This window comes from Lissotriton vulgaris, chromosome 1_1, assembly GCF_964263255.1.
Source record: "Lissotriton vulgaris chromosome 1_1, aLisVul1.2, whole genome shotgun sequence".
Lineage (NCBI taxonomy): Eukaryota > Metazoa > Chordata > Amphibia > Caudata > Salamandridae > Lissotriton > Lissotriton vulgaris.
This window is the reverse complement of record NC_141685.1, coordinates 1,513,140,389-1,513,162,257: the sequence shown is the minus strand read 5'-3', so window position 1 is coordinate 1,513,162,257 and position 21,869 is coordinate 1,513,140,389. Positions and strand designations below refer to the sequence as shown.

General features: G+C 43.9%; 1 protein-coding gene across 1 annotated transcript in view; it reads right to left on the bottom strand.

Annotated features, from left to right (window-relative positions):
• RELN (reelin) overlaps window positions 1–21,869 on the bottom strand; it is a 1,675,658-nt gene that overhangs the window by 178,844 nt on the left and 1,474,945 nt on the right. The window contains exons 43-45 of the mRNA XM_086967429.1: window positions 21,632–21,779; window positions 7,550–7,808; window positions 6,895–7,144 (exon numbers count right to left, since the gene is read on the bottom strand). Coding sequence (XP_086823555.1) covers window positions 6,895–7,144; window positions 7,550–7,808; window positions 21,632–21,779 — 657 coding nt within the window. The remainder of the gene's footprint in view (window positions 1–6,894; window positions 7,145–7,549; window positions 7,809–21,631; window positions 21,780–21,869) is intronic.

Below are 21,869 nucleotides of genomic sequence, written 5' to 3'. Positions count from 1 at the left end.
TGCGAATCGCAAAATTCGGCCGTTTGCGAATGCAATTCCCATTTTTGGGATGCATTAACATTTTATTAATTTTCGCAATTTAAGAAATCGCAAAATTGCGATTTCTTAAATTGCGATTGCATTTAAGGAATCTCAAATTGAGATTCCTTAAATGCAATGCATCAAACTCTAAAAATTTGCGAATTCGCAAATAAATAAGGGGAGCAAATTACCATGAAGTTGGCCTTCATGGTAATTTGCGAAAACTTTGAAAAATGCACTAAAGTGCATTTTTCAAAGTTCCATTTTACACACACACACATGCCCTTGGGGCATGTGAGTGTGCAAAATGTATTTCTAAGCAGATTTCAGGGGTGCAACAGGGTGTCCTCTGGACACCCCTGCACCCTTGAAATTGCATTCTTAATTTGCGAATTTCTGATGGTGAATTGCAAATTAAGAATGTCTTTCCATTCATTCCTATGGGCCTCTAGGCCCCTAGGAATGGATAGGGAGGTATTCCTTAATTGCGATTTTCAATTAGAGAATCGCAAATAAGGAATTTTAAGAAATCACAATTTTTTTAGCGATTTCTTGATGCATTGCAGTTTGCAATTCCTTAATTGCGATTCCTTATTTTTCGCAATTAAGGAATAGCAAAATGCAATATTGATGCATGTGCCAGTACGTTGGTACATCTCTGAAGAATGTCGGTGACCTGCTCTTGTCTCCATATTGGAAAAGTTTAAGGCCATATCGCCTTATGGGTGGGTTAGATATACCAAATACAGTTTGAAAAGACTGGGGCATAGGGCAGAGCACATACGGAACAGGACAAAAGACAATCTTAAAAAGATAAAAGCACTACAGCGTATTCTCTATCCATGAGAAAAGAAACAATTCGTAAAGGTGCTAATTCCACCTCTGGCTCAGAAATGCTAGTTAAAGTGCCTTATGAGAGACAACGTTGGTTGTATCTGAAAGTTGATGAATGACCAGCACTGTCCACCCGAAACAAGAATCAGTTGCTGATTGTGAGCTGTGCTGAGCTGAGACTACAAGAGGAGAGGATTCTTTTATAGATAGTCTGTTAGCTGGGATTCAACAACAGAGTCAGTAATACTGGAAGTCAGGGGTAGGGTAAAGATGGGACGAGCGTTCAATTAAATAGCTGGGTTGGCGTTCTTTAATAAGGGAGAAACAGAAGCTTTCTTCCAAAACATAACCAGAGTTGGTGGAGCGAGAGAGATCATATATCCCTGTAAAAGGAGAGACAATGGCATACGTTCTGAAAGAATTTCAAGAGGGAGCCTGAGGAAATGGTTGATAGTTTGGCATACACCACATTATGAGCTAATGGTGCAAAAACTGAAGATATGTAGGGAAAGAGAAGAGGGATGCAATGTATCTGTGGGTGTTTGATGAGGAAACATAAAAGTTAACCTTCCCCCACATAGGCTGCAGATGGCAGAGTAGCTGCAAATGACATAAGGGTGATGTTCAATGACAGTTCAACATAAAGAGAGAGCAGAAAGAAGAGATCACACTTTTGGGTATAATCTGCAAGATGAAGAGAACCAATCAATCCGTTGATTTTGTTTAATCCTTTTACCATGATGTCTTACTACTATACCAGATAGATGGTGAACAAAATGTTGCCTCTTTCTTTTGAAATATCTCCTTCACCGTGTTTTTCTGCTTGCTGGCCTCTATATGTGCCAGAGTGTGAGCAAAAGAGGAAATATGAGGCCTGAAAGTGGGCAAGAAGTCAATGTAGTGAGGTAGTGGGTATTGTACTTGTTTGTGAAAACTGTTAGTTGGGATGGAGAAAAGGGGTAAATGTGTGTCTGTGTGTATGACTGTGTGGGAGACTTAGAGGCATGCCTCACAAGGGTCGATGGCGATAGCAGACAGAAGGAGATAAGTAATTAAGGGGGAGAAGTAGATGTCAGTTGTGGAGGAAGTGTTGGGTGTTCTTTGGAGAGGACGGATGTAGGGAGAGAAGTTGATCTGAGGAGGCAAGGAGATAGGGGGAGAGTGTGGAAGATGAGGGTATCGGTGGGCTGGTGAACCAAGATTCAAGATTTGTTGTCAAGATTAGGTATGTTGGCCAGCCAGTAATCAAAACTGCAAGACTGGGTTGACTCTGCAATTGACCGAAACTCAGCATATAATGTAACGTAATCTTATTTCAAAGTCTGTAATCTAAAAATGTCAAGACCTTTAAATAATCTTATTGGTTATCACACTGCAAGTCCAAAAGCCATCAGTGAGATCAGTCATCAAATGATTGCAGAGCACAGATGAGTTTAACTTGAGAGAGGGGACCAGTACTGGCCTTTTATTGTTCCATGTTGTTTTATTTATTTATATGTTTACTTACCAGTATTTGGCCGTATTCCGTACTTTACTACCCCCCCACCCCAAGTCACCGCCCGGCAGCGCTCCCACCACCGACCGCTACTGGAAAGAGAAGAGGTAGGGGAATCAGAGATGGAAGAGAGTAGGTTAATGGTGAGAAAGGAAGTAGGAACACATGGGATTGACGTACTGGAGAGCGGTCAGTGAAGAGTTGCTGTAGTGATTTGGGAAAGGGACCAGATGGACTGTGGTGGTAAGGTGATGTTTACGGTGGTGGAGAGAGAGAGCTGCAGTGTCTGTTCGCTGATGAGGCAAAGCCTATAGATTGAGGCACAGGGCTATGACAAAGTAAGGGAGGTAGGGGAAAGTGTGTCAGGTGGATGGGAGGTGGGGTAATGAAGGAAGGTAGAAGTAAGGTGTAGGGGGTTGTGGTGGGTGAAAAGCCTACGCATGTTGGGGTAAAAAACATTAGCAGGTTTTTCCAGGGTTCCATGTGACTGTATGCAATGAGCAGTGCCACAATCATGGAGGGGGTTGGGGAGACAGCAGTCGAGCTTAGTAGGGATTACTTCATAGTGTAAGGTGTTAGTAGGGACAGTGAGGCATAACAGTCAATTGATCCAATCATATGAGTGGATGTTTGATTCTCCATAGTTTTCAGACTACCATCCTGATGCATCCTGGCAGCAGTAATCAGTGGAGTCTTGGTGATTCTGCAGTATATTATGATTTAAATGTGTAAAACGAGGACTCTGCATGAAAAAAACCTACTGCAGAGCACTATGTGAAAACATGCAGTGAGGTAGTGGAGAGATGAGTAAGAGTGGCCGAGAGAGAAAGGAGTAGAAAACCAGCCCCAATCATGCTTACAAAGAAGGCTCTTACGGTGCAGAACTGACTTACAGAATGCAGCAACGGCAGACATGACACCTTCTAACATTGCAACAAAGAAGGCACTCTGTTAGTGGCCTGAAAAAATGTAACAAAACCTAGGGAGAAATGTCATATAGACCGGTTTTGAAAGCTTATACGGCCATGACACCTCCTCAGTTCCAATATGGCGCTGAAGTGCTATATGTAAGTGGTAAAAGGGGGTGGGGCACTGAAGAGGGGAAATGTGTAAAAAACATATTGTCCCTAGTCCCTACCCAGGTCCTCCATGATCCCGGCAATAAGAACAGAAACAGGAATGGTATTGTGGGAGGTAATGGCACATATGGCATTAATAAGATTCTGGCAACGCCTGGGATGTAGAGAGGATTGAAAACTATCACAATGGTGCAAAAGTGAGATACTGCAGAGTGAAATGAAGTGGGCAAAGGGGTTCAGGGAAATGGCAGCCATGGCGTGCAGGGAATTGAGAGTTAGGTTGTGCCTATAGAATTTACAAATTGATATTGTCAAAAGGGAACTTAGAGAAGAAAATTCACGAGGCACTGATCGACAATATTTGGAGGGGAAAGATCTGTGCGTTTTATGACTAATTCATGGCAGAACGACCAACAGTTCCCATATATAGATGTACTACCCAACTGTTGACTTAGAAATGAACAACTAAGGGTATGAATAGAATGTAACCCGTGCTAGGCTAATGATGGGATTAAACGGGCTATGATGGACTCCGAAGGGAAGTGTACCTGCAACCTAGGCACAAAATGTGATGTTTGGCACATATTAGACTGTTTAAAAGTCCTTGTTACACGAAAATTGTTTTTACGTCCAATCTTTTTAAAACATGATATCAAAAATCGAGCACAGGCTGTATATAGCATGTGCAAACGGGAGGTTTATGCTCGAAGCTAAAAAAGTTTCAAAGAGTGCATAGAGTTGGAGCTTTTTAGGCATTATATTTTATGATGAAATGTATCGAGCGCAGGAAAACTGAATTTTTAAGGAATTTGGTATCTTACGGAATTTTATTCCTATTTTATACAGGCTGTCTCCCTGTGCACCTCCAATGGAAACATGTCGATAAGAGTTTGGTATTGTCTGTAAAGCCTTGTGTGCGCCGTCTAAATCTGAACCAAACCTTGCTTCTAGAAACCACCCCAGCCTTGCTCTTCACCACTACAGTGTGCTGAACACTAACTACCATTGCAGCTAGTGACTCCTACCAACAGCCACAACCAACGAAGACACAGCTTGAAGCACACGGAAAAACTGAACATTGAGCACCACCAGCAATCCAGCCATCTTTCAGTCAATAGCCTCTAAAGGCCAATCATGCCCGAATTACCACCTTTATCTCATATAACGCACAATGGGAAGGGGCTATCTCATTTAAAGAGATTGTTATTGTTGAGACTGTAATGCAGCATTCATTTCTCTCCATTATGACTCGCTTTTATTATATACTTTTTTCTTGAAAAATAACAAAAAAATATTTGCCGATACTCGGAGAAATCTTTATAATAACAAATATTTTTTTCAGTTGTAGGCTGTCGCATTATATGCGAAGATGTCGTTGTAAGACAGCCTTCATCTGGGGATAGGTAAACCCTACATACTTGGTTGCCACAAGGAATGCTCTATATGTGTTGCGGTTATGGCTTTAGGCTGTGGTGAACACCAGGAAACTAAAGAAGGGACATGTTCCAACAGATACACATTTTCCTCATCAAACTGTGTCCTTGAAGCAGTTCATACCCAGGGGCAATTCTTCTGTTTCCCTTTCTTATCCGAATGTCATAGTCTGCCCGCAGTTTAGAATGAGTTGTGTACTCCAGTGCCAGCACAACTGGGTTGCGAATGGTTCAGAGAAAAAAACGTAGTTTTTATCGATATTGGGACTAATACATTCGAAGAGGAATTTTAGAAGTAGTGCATATAAATGCTGCGCTATGGCGATGCATTTCTGAATGTAAATCACGGCTTTACATTTATACCCAGAGCAGCGATGAGGTTTACATGGAGAGTGAACACAATGGAAAGGCAAAGGTGCTTTGGCTGTTGATGACCCGCCCATTCCCTAGTCCCCAGTCCTATAATCAACGCCGATCCACCAATAAAAAAATCTGTTCGCACTGTGTTCTCTTCTGATATGAGGCTACTCCAATCGCTTCTCTTGCAATAAGATTGGTGTTACTAGTTGCATTTAGGGGCGAAACCCGCTGGAGGGTTAAGGTGCGGACAGCAGTCCTCATCTTGATGAGCTTGTCAGCCACGGACAGCATCAGGAATTGCTGGACGAGTTTACAAGAGTGGCTTTATCCCTCCTTTTTTGAGAGTGTAGATGGTCCAACCTTGGTCTGTATTTCTCCTCTAAGGTTGGTATTAATCTTGGGATTTCCCAAGGGCCTGACCTCTTTTTCCGCTATATTGACCATCTACCAGTAGCGCCTGCATGGGTCGCACCTTAAGTATAAGGCAGACTTACTGCTATCCTCTGACGATACCCAGAGAGGGAAGTAACTGGAGAAGAGGATGGAGATGTGGAAGTATGTGTAAACCATTTATGGGGCCATCATCAAGATGATGATAGTGGGAGCTACAATGTCACCAGTGATTCCTCTTCAAAGGTCAAGGTCATTGAGACCCTACTATACAACTAGGGTGACACTGAAGAATTTGGGGCATGGGCAAAAGTTTCACCTCCATTTTGCAAGGAGTACCATGGCTGGACTTTCAGACTAGATTTGCCACGCCTCTACCGAGAATCCTTCAGAGCTCTCTGGTTTTCTCTGTACATTATCAAGCTCAATGGCAACCTGCTGCTATTAGGTTTAGACATTTCAAACTTAAGTCACAAGACAGGGCCTCTCCAGAAATGGCTTATCTGCATGGGCTGCTGATGGTTTTTATGGATTAACTTCGTGGTGATGGCCCATTGGGGTCTTTGTGCATAAGCAAAAGCTTCCTCAAACATCCAGCTTTCAGGTCATTATGCTCTCTTTTCAACCTCTTCAATATACGTGCCACTTCATGAATATGGTATTTGTATAACTTGAAACAAGCTGTACAGGGTGATTGGCAAAGATACAATCAGCAAGAAACTGAAAGAGAAGCTAGCTTCTGAGAGTAGAAGTGGTCTGTTACTTCGTTTTTATTTCGTGTTTTTTTTACAGGAGTGACTTCAGCTCCATCCTAAATTGGAGTAGTACTGGTGGATGTGTGGATGTTGGTCTAGATCCAGGGTTAGTAGATCAAGAAGGCCTGTTGACTTGGTTTTTCTTTTTGCATTTCTTGATATTTCATTCCCTCGTTGAGTGTGGGGCCTATCTCTGGAACTCCTTCCGAAGGACACTAAGGGAGGAAGGCTATTTAGGGTTGGTTTGCAAAGGTTTGTTTTCTGATTAGGGTTAATTATAGTTGAACTGACTGGCAGAGACGGGGTCTCGTGGTGCTGTGGCACCCGACTGGCAAAGAGTCACTGACTTCTGGACATTACATCAAGTTTATGACTCCACACCCTAAGGCAGCACAATCAGGATGCCCAAAATGCAGGGTTAAAAAACATAACATCAGATAACAGGAGTTCACGTCATAACAGGAGATAACATGACATAGCATGACACTGCAATACATAACACCAAAAGTAGAATGTCAAAGGCCTACCATAACACGAATCTGTAACAGAGCAAGAGGCAGCAAAGTCCATTTGTATGAAGGATTCTTCATTCACAACAATGTCAGTAGTAACGACATAGCGGGTGCTAGCCTTCTCGATGAAGACCAGAGCCTCCCCTGTGGAACCACACACAGGCATCTTGGTCCCACCAGGATGCAGCAGCCACTTCCTGTTATCCAATGTGGTGAAGTCATCTTCCAGAACAGTATTACCCGAAATGTTCCCACCAATAAGAATCTAAAACGTAGTAAAAAAAGAACCTTCGGTGATACACTTACAAGTCTTATGACCCAGGATTACCATACAAGGGGCGAACAGACTGGCAACGTAACTTCAAAATAACAAAGTCATCAGATGGCTGCAGTGACTCGATATTCTTTAGCTTGAATTTAGGCATACTGCTTTACACATTTCTTCAAGAACAATACATGTTAATTCTCTATAAGTGAACTAACAAATGTCTGCACAAATATAATGAGCTGTGTAATTTCATTGATATTTTTTTTGGCTGTAATATTCATTACAACTTCTGGTCTTGTGAGTTATTTCTGGTAGAGGTAAGTAAAAGAACAGAATGAAATAATCTTCCAGTCGAATGGTACCCTCAATGGCTTTCAATAGGATGCGGAGAGGACTTCTTACCTGGTCAATTACCCATGGGCTGTAAAAGTGTCCATTTTCGGAGGGTTGCCACCAGCGCAGGCGTGTAGAGGGGGAACGGGCCTTCAAGGGAATCTCTAGGGCAATGTACCTGCCGACATTGCTGGAGTTGCTGAACAGGAATTCCTGAAGGATGCTCCACGAAAGGCCACCGTTAAGTGAGTATTGCAAAAGTACAGGCTGGCTTCTGGGGTCTGGCGCCCCTTTACCGCAACCCAGGCGCATGAAAAACTGAATAAACCTAGCAGAGGAGAAACACATTGTTAAAAAGTCTCTTCAGAAGCTTTGACACATCAGTACGTTCACTGGGAATGTGTATAACAAAACTAGCCATTAGATCTGCATCACTCACCTTGTGAACAACTATATTACTACCCCGATCACTCACTCTCACTCAACCTAGCAGTAGCCCTCAAATGTATGGCTTGCAGTGGTCAATTGTGGGTGCTACACTGAGTTTCCAGCCACACACAAAGTTGTATGGTGGGTGTCAGACAACATGCTAACATGGTCATTGTACCAGTCAGGGACATGCTGCAATTAATTTCTGGCATCACTAAGTGTGGAGCCTTCAGTGGAAAGGCGTGGATGGCTGGAAGTGCACACCACAGTCTTTGCCAACTTGAAAGGATATGTTGATTCAATGGCTTTGCTGTAGGATCGTTTTGCCAGTGGATTTCTGTGATTTTTGTCATGGTGTCTTCAATATTTGGAGAATTCCAATTCCAGCTAGTGTTGTTCTTGTGGCTCAGGGGTGGGGTGCTGGACATCCGGCAGCAGCTGTGGGTCGTTTGTTACAAAGTGCTATGTATGGGCAATCCAGTTCAGTCATGTAACTTATGAGAATCCATGTTAGGTTTTTGTTTTTTTCCCAGATGAGATGAGAAGTTGAAACTAATATCGGTGCCCTTTTCACCCTTGGTACATGTCGTCATGATGACCAACATTCGGCACCGTGAATGATTTCTGCTCCAAACTCATGATCCCAGGGGTCATTTCAGGCCAGATTCCTGCAACGGAAGAGTCGTAGGGCCACCGTGGCACAGTTAAGCCACCCACAGACGCGCTTAGAAGCCTGCACTTGATGGGCAGAGACAAAGCCCACCCAGGACTTGTCAACTTGGTACCCTTCTCCACGGGCCATAGGTGACGGTTGCAGAGGTGTTTTCAGGCGTGACTGTGACTGTGGAATTCCCGACGCCACCTGCAACCTCCGTTTGCAGGCACCCTCTATCGCAAATGCTCCCGGTGACAAAAATCCGACACCTGAAAACACCTCTGCATCAGTCAACCCTCACCCATGGAGAAGAGTACCAAAGGTGTCTTCATGTCCTCAAGGATTGTGAGACCTGAGCCCCCCTTGAGGTTCAACTCTAGTACAAGCCTGCAGCATCTTTTCGACCGAACCGATCCCCATAGGATAACATTTTGTACCTGATGCTGAAAAGCACCTCTGCACCCGCACCCGGCTGCCCCAGTGCAGCCCGAGGTGACCTGTTGGAGCTTCTATGAACCTTACCCCATACCCACCTTAAGTCCAGGAGATTGCTCCTGTTAGTCGCTGAGAAATGCCCGAATGCAGTACATGTTTTTCCCTTTATGATAACACTGGGCACCCGACACTGAAAAGCACATCTGCTTTCGGCTGCACCAGTGCTGCTTGAAGGTGCCCGAGGGGGAGGGGTTTACTTTGGGCCTTGCCCCATACTCACCTTAAGTCCAGGAGATTGGTCCCGTATGTCGCTGTACTATACCTGAATGCCACACTTGTTTTTCTCCCATAGGATAACATAACAGCTCCTGAAAAATGCACTGTCAACTTTTTTAACGCAATAGTATTCCTCTTGAAAAATGTACTTAACTGATTGTATAGATTCTGTTCCCTAAACATATATAAAGATACAGGATATTTTTTATACATTGGTGTGGATCTTCTTATTGAGTTATGTGCATTATTTACTGACTGTTGTGTGTATTTGCAGATGTATAACAATCCTCCCTGATAAGCCTAAGGCGGCTTGACCACACTACCCCCTAGAAGATCACCTTAGGATTGCTAGAGCAAGCCCTTATCCACTGGTAAGGGTATTCCTGGACTCCTTCCTTGGGTACGTCTTTTTGGTATACCATTTTAAAATTCAGGCTCCTACACTACTCCTATGATCTTCATGACAACTCTGGGCAGGAGTGGCATTGGTGCATAGGCGTACAGGAGGCCTGAGCTCCACTTGAGATGAAAAGTGTCTCTTAGTGAGAGCCGCCTTGGAAACTCCAGTGCGCAAACCTGCTGACAGTGTGCGTTCTCGGTGGAGGTGAACAGATCCTACCAAGGGTTTCCCCACTCTTGGAAGAGACATTGCACCACCTCCGGATTGAGTCGCCATACTTGATCTGCTAGACATCGATGGCTGCGGTCATCGACCCTAGCATTCAGAGAGCCCACCAGGTATTAACCCACCAGGGCTTTGCCCTGATTTTCCAGCCATTTATAAAGGAGCAGAGTCTCAACAAATAGTCCACAACCCCACCCACCCTGTTTGTTGCAATACAACATAGAAGAGGTGTTGTCTGTGAACACCTGAGTCAGCCTTCACTTGACTGAAGGAAGAAAGGCCTCCAATTCTAATTGGATTGCTTGGAGCACCAACAGGTTGATGTGGAGTATGGATTCCAATGGGTATCAGAGTCCTAAGATCTCCACCTCTTTAAGATGGTGCACCCAGTCCAGAAGTGATGCATCTGTCACCACAGTCAGCTCTGGGTGGGGAAAGGAAAGGGGTCTGCCACTGACACAACCGTGGTTTGTTAGTCACCACTGCCGGGCTTTTGTGGTTCCCTTCACTATCTGTATCATGTTGGAGAGATTCCCCTGATGCTGTGCCCACTAAAACTTCAGGTTCCACTGCAGAGCCCTCATAGGCCAGCTGGAGAATGTATCACAAGAAGGATGCAGGAGGCCTTGAGGCCCAATAGCCTAATCCAGGATAGAGGCTGAAATATCAGTATCATAGCCTAAATATCCTAGACTCGCTCATACGGAGGATAGGCCAGAAACTGAGCTGTGTCCAGAACAGCTCAGATGAAAGGGAGTCAGGTGTGAATTTGCATGTTGATGGCGAACCCTAGTGTGAACAGAAGGTTCGGTATAGTCTGGAGGTGGGCGATAACTGCCTGGGGTGAGTACGTCTTCAACAGCCAATCTTCGGGGTAGGGAAAGACTGGAATCCTTGACCTTCACAGATGAGCTGCAACAACCACTACCACTTTTGTGAACACACAAGGGCTGCTGGTAATCCCAAAGGGGAGCACAGCAAACTGAAAGTGCTCTTGGCCTACCTTAAACAGGAGTTAGCCCTTGTGAGCAGGCAGGAGGGAGATGTGAAAATAGTTGTCCTGCAAGTCCAGTACTACCATTCAGTATCCTGGGTCCAGAGCAGACAAGACTTGCACCAGCATGAATATTTTGAATTTCTCCTTTCTCAGGAAGAGATTGAGAAGGTGCAGGTCTAAAATAGGATTAAGTAATCGGTCTTTCTTGAGCACCAGAAAGTAGCAGGAATAGCAACCATGACCTACTTCTGATGCCAGCTCCCTTGGCCAAGAGACTTAACACTTCCTGACAAAGCAGGGAGGGTTGGTTCTCTGTCATCTTGGCATAAGTAGGTGGCCTAAGTGGGCTGGTGGTCACAAAAGGAAGAGAGTAGCCCCTCTGGACGAGCTGCAAAACCCAACAGTCATAAGATATTGACCTCCAGTGGTGCACATGATTGAGTATCCTGCCACCTACTGGATGCTCATGATATTTGGAGGGCATCCTAAAGGAGTTTGGAGGCTGCAGCTGCCGGTGGGTGCTGGACTGACCTGACCTCTGGCATCTGCTCCCACGTGGTCTGTGGGAACTGCATCCTCAGCCACAAAGAGATTATGAGGATTGCTGGCCGGTGTGGCTGGGTGTGTAAAGATATCTCTCTGTGGCCACAAAAGGGTTGGTTTGGGCCATGGCAGATCCATGAGCGAGGCTTGAAAATCCCCCCAAAAAAGCCAGTGGTTCTAAGCCAGGCAGGGTGCCTAAGGACCACTGATGATGAAAATACTCTGCCCAGCGAGTTGGTCATGTCCAGTCCATACCATATGGTGAACCTTCCAACATCCCTCCCTTCAGAAATTGCTTGAGAGAGTATGGTTTAAGCCTCCTCCAAGACCATGGGCAGTACTTTCGCAATTGAGTGCCAGGTGGTATGGGAGTAATGGCCCAAGAGGTACGTGGTGTTCACCAACAGCAGCGCTAGGTTGACGGAAGAGAACATCTGCTTCCTGAAGGTATCCAGCCTTTTGAATTATTTTTCCATTGGAGTGGTAGGGTTAATTTTGGAGGTGGAGTCCTGGACCACCAAGCTCTCATGGCTGGAGTGCTGGGTGAGGAAACTGGGGTCCTGTGGGTCAGGGCAATGGCTGCAGGCAACTGTCCTATACACAGGGCTTGGACCAGGGCAAAATAGGGCATCAGTAAAGGCTTTATTGAATAGCAGTAACTGTTCGGAAGGGGTAACTCCGGGCTGAAACACCCCCATCAATATGTACATCTTAACTGTGACCGAGAGTAGGATAAGATCTAGGACCTCAGCCGCCCTCTGCACCACCATTGCAAAACAGGCACCCTCCTCAGTAGCCACTGTAGGTGAATAGACCAGGTCAGTGTTTGGATACGTTTCACACTACTTGCATCGACCAGATCCTCATGCCAGTTGTCCTCAGGCTCCTCTAACTGGTTTCCATAAGGGCACGCAGATCCCTCCGATTCATCTCCTAACCCAGGCCTATCGTAGGAATAAGGTATTGGCTCCGTCATGTGGAGTCTGCCCCCATCGTCACCTGTGCACGTGTTGGACAACACCCATACTGTTCAGTGCTGGAGTCAGAGATGACGATGGGGATATCGCTGCCATGGGGAGTCAGTAGCGCCGGGTATGTCTGCACTGGTGCTGGGGATATTTGAGGTGGCTTGACCGGCGCCACTCCACCGATCCAAGAGGCCAAACAGGAGCCGGGGAAAACCCGCCTGCGAAGACATGTAGGGGCCCCTTCTTGAGCCCTTAGGGCCCGACGGTGCTCCAGCAGGGATTGGATGCCCAAATATGAGGTGCATGGCCTCATAAAATTCCCGTCACTTGGCGGGGTTGCTCCTGGAAACTCTGGGAGGCTTGGAATTAGTCCAAGAGCACCACAGATCTAGACCTTGAGTGATGATGCTTCCTCGTCTTATTGGATGACTTCAACGGATGTGACAAAGTTAAATATCTCTTTGACTTCTTGCTTTTCTTGTGTCTGTGGGACTTAACTGACTTCCCTTACGACCTCGACTGCGAGGACGGGTGCTTGGAGAGGCTCCTTAACCGATCCGGGACCTTCTACTCGACCGAGATTTTGAGGATAACTGTGTGACGTGACTAGAAACTTGAGGTACCACTCCCTCAAGCCTTGGGATGCATGTTGTGGCATTCAACGCAGGTCTTGGCATCATGGTCATGCTCCAAACACCAGAGGCACACCAAAGGTGGGGCCATCACTGACAGGCATCACACAGCTTGAAACCAGCTTTCCTAGCTGACATCCTTGACGCTTCAAGACACAAGTCTTAAAAAAATATTGAGAAAAAGTAAAAGAAAGGTCAGGCAAAAATGATTGGGGTTGCTCTTCCCAGATCTGCGCGGACTACCGCGGAAAGAATCGTGCACGCCACTTATGACGCAGATGACAACACCACCAACCGGAGCCGAACAATGCCACCACCCAGCATAAAGATTTAGTGCTCACTGTAGATTTTTTGGATCCAGTCTGATGCTTGGGGATTATTCTAAGGTAAGGAATTTGAGGCTTGAAGTCTCTATCAGATGTTCTTTTCTATGCTTTTCAAAATGTTTTCAACCAGATCTCTCACGAAACTATTAATAAGGTAACCAACTTCTCTGTTTTATTGGCTGTACCATTTTCTTAACAAAACCTGCTATTGGGATTCGATATTTAAATTCAATTGACTGCTCAACTTGCCTATTGTCCGATATTACCCACACACGCTGTGCTCCAACCATGTACTAATGGTTTTATCTGATATTTTGTTGTCCTGACTCCCCTTTAAGGGCACTCTCCTACCAGTGCCAAAGGTTGTTCCTGCATGGCATGGACTGTGCAGTCTATAGTGTAGGAAAGAGGATGAATGTACACAGGAGGGCACAAAATGTCCACCCCTGCAGGCACCCCATTGCTTTGAGGAGACAGGGCCCTGCAGGACCCCCTTTGTTTCCTCACCGCCACAGTTTTCATGGTTGCCTCACCGCCATGACTGCTGTGGTGATGAGGAAACTCCTAATATGCTGCCGCTGCGGCCTCCAACCGTTGCACCCCTTCACCATGGGATCCATGATCCCCGGTGGTTACGGCGTGTCTGTGGTGGTTCCACCGCCGTAATCTTAATACGGCGGGTGGACCACCAGTCTTAAGGTCCAGGGACTGCCACCACGGGTTCAGCGGTTCAATGCACCGCCAAACTCCGTAATCAGCTTTGCATAGCTAATGCTTAATGTACTTTCAGCCAGAAGGAACATAGTTATCCTACCTCCCACTGTCACTTAAGATTGTTGATCCCTGAGAAAATGGCAGACTGTACAGGTTGTGGGAGCCCTCCACAATTTGGGCAGCAGCACAACAGAATGCCAGTTCCCAACCACAAAAGAAGAAATGAAAATGGGTCCCAGGACGCACAAACTATAAGGATGCCGATAGTAATGATGTAACAGAAGGTCAAAGGTATGCCTCCGCAGGCGGTTTAGGGTTAGCAAAACAAGCTATGTATTAAGTTGGTGTAGAGGGGTCTGCTTGCATTAAAAACAATGATTGCCTTGTATTTTGAGTTTAAAGCCAACATAGTATAGAAAGGAGACATCAACTTAACAAGCATTTATACCAGGCATATTGAAACTGGCAGCCTGCCAGGAAAGTGTGCAAACTTTGTTTCTCAAACCAGCGATCGCTACACCATGAGCACCATTACACCAATTCGACTTCTAAATTAACACCCTCACTTCCTTTTCATCATGGATACTGTTTTCAGTTCTGGGCTTTTAACCTACAAGTCATTGCTTTCAGGTGTTAGTCTAATTACCACAATGGAAGCAAACCAATACTCCAATACCCAGAATGCCTTAGGTTGTAGCATTAAACTCCGGCACGGGAAACACTGTCTGCTATGATGTGGAGCAAGATGGCACCCTATCCACCTCATTCATCTCAGAAGACGCTGTAACAGCATTTGAGGAGGTCTTGGAAATATATTCGACTGAAAAAGGATCTTGGCCCAGACAGCATCCATTAAATAGAGGAACCCGACCATGGGCATCCAGCTACGTGACATGGGGCTGCAGTCTGGTTTTTCAAGACATGAGGGCGGCTCGGTTCATTTAAACCACGGGTCTTCACAGTGTAAATTAAATTGAATTACAATATGTATTTCATGAAAACACATTTTTGATTAAGATTTTTTTACTCGATGCTGCAGGCACACATGCTTAACGTGAACTCTTGATAATTTAAAAGGTGTGCTGCTAAAATTGAAGACGCAATGTGTTTTGAGGATAAACGGAGTCGCGCGCGACTGCTTCTTTTGAGATAGCAGCATACTAGCACAATCCCAAACACATGCGTTTAACTCGCCAGACACTTGCCTTTGATTTTTGGAAAGCATTCATTATTCATGGCTATTTTCACAATGTCCATTTTGTTAGGAAAAAAATCAGAGCCCCTTCATGTATTTTTGAGCTTTACAAGAAATTAGGATTTCAACATATTGGGGTCAATGTATGCAAATCCAGGCCCCCCCGCTGGGAACAGAAGTCAAGACTTTAAACAGTGCAGTGAATAAAAGCGGGCTGTGGGTTTGTAGGAAAGATATCTGGGAACGCCCTAAGTGTTTTCAATTTGAGTGCAGTCTGGAATGTGTGATTAAACCAAAATTGGCGACAATAGCGTTTGCCTGCATTTGCTTTGAATAGTCCAAAACCGGGAATGTATCTAAGGTTAAACAATACTAGTTTTAATCGAGCTAAAATTAGTGCAAAGTGACCTGCCACCCACAAAAAGCGAAATTATCTGTAATCTTAGTACGTAGTAAAAGAATTGCGCTTTTGTAAACTGTTGCAAAAAACATGACTAAAAAGAAAAGGAGTGACTTCTGGCACCTTTTACAATAGTATTCTGTAGTGAGTTTGTAAACTACATTTTATTTTTGTTAAATACATTGGGAGCACAGCAATGATAACAAGAAGAGATAAGATCCAGTCCATTACATATATTTCATCAAAGACAACTAAATTCCCGAATAGAAATCGAACCTGGAAGTTGGTTCCCGACTTAGCTATTAAATATATACATGGAAACACTATCATATGTAATAAGTGTAACAAACAAAATATATATTTTGTCCTTTACTAGCCCAAATGACACCCCCCACATGCACAAAATAGTTATATTACAAGAACGATTAATTAGTGATTGTGTGGTGTATCGTATTAATGCTAAGTTACAGGACATGAAATGGGGCACGGAAAGTATGGTCTTAACTAGTTGCTCTTTAGGCCGCCAAACTCCTTTTAGGCAGAAATACATAAGATACATCCGATATCATTCATGGAATATGTAAATATGCAGAGGTTTGAGCGAGTGATTATTTAGCATTTGCTTATTTCCTTTAAGGGAGTAGCCAGAAAAATAAAAAACCTTCTTCCACTGCCGCTCATCTCCCCACTCTGAACCACAATCCAAACAGCTCAGAGCGAGCAGGTCAAGTAAACAAAAAAGTGATGGATGGAATGTCTGAATTATTCTCAGCAACTGGTTATTTACTGGGGTCACATCCAAGTCCATCGTTTTTTGTCTACCATGCCATCTCTGATTAGACCCAGCCATAATCAATGCAGACTTGGTCTAGCTCTGCTTGTCCTAATAGGAACAGTTCAGCCTGAACTGCCAGGCCAGGTGCTCTCGGAACTGGGACACAATCAACCCAAGGAGGGAAGCAAACCCGGCAGTTGTTAGGGAAATGGCTTCCCATGAGGGGTTTCTGAAATTCCTAAATTTCATTCCTTCTTTCAATCTTTCGTCCTTCCTTCTTCCCATGGTTTCAGTACTTTTTCCATCCATCCCTCCATCCATCCATCCATCCATCCATCCATCCATCCATCCATCCATCCATCCATCCATCATTGTCTTTTTTATTACCCTTTTTCATCCATCCTTCCTCCTGATCAACTATTCATTAATCCTTCAATCTTTTCTCTCAATCAATTCCACATTTTCTCCATTCATATCTCTTTCCATCTATTCATCACATATCCTTCTTTCTATCCATCCCTTCATTCTCCACTCAAATCATCCCTTCATCCTCTGCATTATCCATCCATTCGTGCATTTATTCATCCATATATCTACCCTTCCTCTTTCCATTTTTCCCACCATCTTTTCCATCCATCTATGCATCAACTATCCACCCTCACCCCATCCTTCTCATGATCTCTCCTCCCCTCCAGTCTTCCATCGCTCCTTTCTGTCCTTCCACTGCCAGAGGTCTTATTTATGAACATCTTGCAGACCAAAGCTTTCAATCGAGGTCAAAGGAGCCATATGCAACACATTGAAAATGTAACATTGAAAAGAACTGTCCAGTGACACCCAACCCCCATCTAGCTCCTGAAGTGAGGTTTAATGAGACCCTGATTTCCTTGACTATTTTAAGTTAAATTTGTGCGCTGTCAAATGAAGGCAGGTGGAGAACGTACAAGGTCATATGTTCACTTCAAGTTAAGAATGAGAATCAGGTTTGGCATGTACCGATATAGGAGCTAACTGAGGTCTGGGCCTGGCAAGAGTTAGAGGAAAGTGCTGGAAATGCAGACTCCCCCAAAAATTCATGGAGGTATTTGGGCCTATATTGTTTCACTTTGCCTAAAACTAAAACCTTTTATATTCAGCTGCCAATGTGCAAAGACCACAAGATTACAGTGTGATGGATGTAAATTAATAGAACACTGAACACTCCAGAAGCTTTCTTTTAGTTATTAAGAAAAGCTTTTGAAACAGGCAAACCGCATAACGTGAAGGTCCAAGAGCCTGCTTGACCAGACATTTTTAATCATATTGAGAATGACCATAACATTTAATCCCTTACCAGACGTGAATCACATTTTCAGCAAACACATGCAGTTCTGAAGAACCATCTATTAGAGTTGGTTATAATCATTTACTTCTATTTGGTGTCAAACCCCTTGATAGAGCACATGTAATTGCTTTATTGCTTAATGATAAAAGTCATGTCATTTGAGATGTCATCAGTGATGTCACTGACCCTGTCATAAATGATGTAATATGTGAGGTCATAAGCAGTAAATTGTGGAGGCGTAAGTTATAGTTAGCTCAGGTAACTATTAGTGCTGAGTTTCTATGGTGTTGTGTATGTAAAGTCTAAACTGAACTATAACGTCTCTGTAACCATTGTTTTTTCAGTGAAGTACAAAGGTTTTTTTAATCATATTTCCTACCTATAATGTCCCAGTAACCTTTGTTTTATTCCAGTGAATTTCTCCCCTTAAAACATGGTAAAATTGAACTGCAACTAAATGGCGCCTTTAATTTACTTTTAAGTCCCTAGTAAATGGTACTACCTGTACCCAGGACCTTTAAATTAAATGCAACTGGTGGGCTAAAGCACCCTTTGTGCCCTCCACTTAAGTTACCTTTTAAGCATGTCTCAGACCTGTAACTGCAGCCTATAATGCAGTTTTAAACTGCCACTTCAACTTGGCAAAATACATTTTTTACAAGTGCTAAACCTTCTTTCTTAATGCTTATAAGTCACCTTCAAGGTAGGCCTGGGTGCATATTATTTAAGAAGTAGGACATGTGTTTAGGTTTTACATGGCCTGGCATTGAAAAGCTCCTACATTTGTTTTTCACTACCATAAGGCCACCTATACCATAGGCTAACACTGGGTTACCTTGTTTGAATTAATAAGTGCTAACTTCAGATTGGGAGCAGAAAGGCAAATGATGTTTACACTCAAACGAATTCTTATTCTAATCGTCTTTGCTCATAAAGTTGGATTTTAGATTACAATTTTCAAAATACCACTTTTAGAAGTTGGCATTTGCCTGATCAAAGATTCTGAAGCATTTCTATGGGTCTCCAGCTGTCTGGGCGTGTTAATGGTTTCCCCATCAAAAATGTATATTGGGGACAGACAATGTAAAATGGGATCTGGGTATAGCAGGGAGAGAGGCTTCCTGGAAGGAGCTGTACCATGCCCTGATTACATTTCAAAGGACCTTGCCCACAGCCCACAAAGGAACCTTACACCAGACCTGCCCTCCCTTTTCTCACCATAAATAGTTTGGAGCCTAAACCAGAGGAAGGGAAAGAACTGATCAGAACCAGTTTTGAGGGTAGGCAGGTGAATTTCCCACACAAAGGCTGGCACAAGGTATAAAAACAGGACATTCAAAACCACCCATCAGAACACTCCTGGAACTCTGGAAGATTCAGATGTACTGCCTTACTGCTTGAAGGATTACCTTGCTGCCTGACGAAGGAAGACTATACTTGCTTGACTTGATCCCAGGCTACCCAGCATGACTTCAAGGATCAGTTGGCTTCCTGAGGCCTCCCTGCAACTGCCATGCTGACTGGCTGCAACTGGACCTGCCTGAGCCCTGCTGCTGGCCTCTGCTGCAGTGAGTCCTGGTCCCCAAGAGGTGTCCTCTAGGTCCTGGTCCCTTGGTTGGCATGAGTATGAGCTCCTTCACAAGAAAAAGGGGAAAACCCTAACTTTGGAGCTCCTCATCTCCGCAATTAGGCCTGTTTGCCCCAAAATTATTCAGCCTGCAATGACCGCCAACAAGATTTTCCAGTAAACCTGTTTTTACGCACACAGACCTGTTTTGTGCGCACATAGCTCTGTCCTGACCAGCAACTCGAGACCTGAACTTAGTGCCGACAGCAACCATCCACATCAACCTACCAACATGAGTCTCCAGCGACGACCAGCACATTGCGCTACAGCAACGACCATCAAGTGACGCTCTGCCTGCTCTTTGTGCCAAAAGCGTCCACTCTGTGACCTCCTTCAAAGAGAACAGAACTCTTTGCGCCAGACTTGAGAAAGTAACCCTTCAACGGCACTAACCTATTCCCTGTATCCAGCCCATGCTCCATTGTGGTCAGCCTGAACTTGTGACTTTCCACAGATCCAGCACGTCCAGATAACTGCAAGTGACACTTTCTGCTTCTTGGCGCTCTTTTAACAAAAAAGTTAACATTCAATATCTCCGGTTCTGGTGATTCGAGTTTTGTCATTCTGGTATCGTTTTATTTACTAGAATCTACTCTATTTTCCTAAATTGGATTAGGATTTTTTTGTGTTGTGTTTTCACTTTATTACTGTTTGTGTGCTATATAAATACTTTACACATTGCCTCCAAGTTCAGCCTGGCTGCTTTTGTGCCAAGCTACCCGAGGGTTAAGCACAGGCTAATTTAGTGACATTTGTGGTACACCCTGACATTGGTGAGATGTATTACTTTATTCTGAGTTCAGTGCTAAAGTTAAAATCTGAAGCTAAATTACGGGTTCCTCACATTCATGCTCATTGCTCCATTTTGTGCATTACATACATGGTTTGCTCAGGCTAATGCCTGGAGAAATTATGTGGGTAAAACTGTGGTTATTGCCCGAGTGGGGCTTCCAAACTCTCTCAAGCAATAATCAATTTTTTACAAATGTGTATTGTGCGACAAAACACGTGCTATCTTTTCTCCACTACCATGTAGGAGGTTGGGTGCATGTGAATCTACAGCACTACAGGCTTCAAACAGATGTTTACATGTATTAACATTGTACATGTTACATTGCATGCAACATTTTCTGATCATATAATGTGTGGCTTTAGATACGCATATTTTGCATTTTTGTGGCACAATACACATTTGTAAAAAATTGATTATTGCTCGAGAGAGTTTGGAAGCCCCACTCGGGCAACAACCACAGTTTTACCCACATAATTTCTCCAGGTATTAGCCTGAGCAAACCATGTATGTAATGCACAAAATGGAGCAATGAGCATGAATGTGAGGAACCCGTAATTTAGCCTCAGATTTTAACTTTAGCACTGAACTCAGAATAAAGTAATACATCTCACCAAATCCACTTGTAGTTTGCTAGCCAGAATCAGATTTTTAGCAATGCTCATTAGTCTCCACGAAGGTGGCATGGTATTTGCACTGTTTCCTATGTATTACTATAATCATTCTTTTCAACACATTTGTATCTTTTTGGTGAAATGTGGATTATTGAAATTATAGTCTTTTTTAGGTATAGCTATGCTCACAATTAGTTCATTCACATATTGTAACAGGTGAATATCTTAAGGCAGAATAAACACTAGCACTTAATTTGTGCAGGTGGTTTCCAGTGCTTGGCACTGGCACTTAATCTCCTACATGATGGCGCTGTTTGTTTTATTTAAAGTTGAGCATAACAACAGTTGTTTATTATTTATTTATTTTTTAAATAGAGTTTATATAACGCGAACTAGACCCGAATCGGGTATCAGAGCGCTTTACATGAGCACCAGTTTCGTTACAGAAGGACACATTTATTTTTTATAGGCACGGGGAGATAAAGTGATTTTACCAGAATCAAATGATATTGAGGGTCGTTGCAGAGACTCGAACCCGGTTCCCCAGCTTCGACCACCCTAGCCGTAAGGCTACATCCTCCCCCCAATATACATTAAAAATAACTAATACCTGCCACCCAAGCCATTCTGATAGCTTTGCAGGCCTGGAATAGTCTGATGTGTCACACTTGTAGGAGTGTGATGGTTAGTAGGTGTGTTTGTACTGTCATTAGCAGCACTGTCAGGGGCAATGTGTGGTGCAAGCTGCAGTGGGCCATGGCACTTAGTTGTTTTTAAAAATTAAGCACTGAAAAACCCCAAACCATTAAACAGAAAGATTATTCACCTGGCAAGTGACAAGTCCAAGTCCCTTGTCATCAGCATGCGAAGACCCTCTTCATTAAAGAAGAGATTGTTGCCACTGGAAAGGATTCCGCATTTTCGAGAGGGTTTCCCACCACTTACCAACAGGAACCTGTCAGACTCCATCTGTCCTGTATAGATATAAATCAACATATATCTTTCAGCAGTATAAACATTTTGAAATTTTCAATATCAGCATGTTTGCCACAAATTATTTCCAC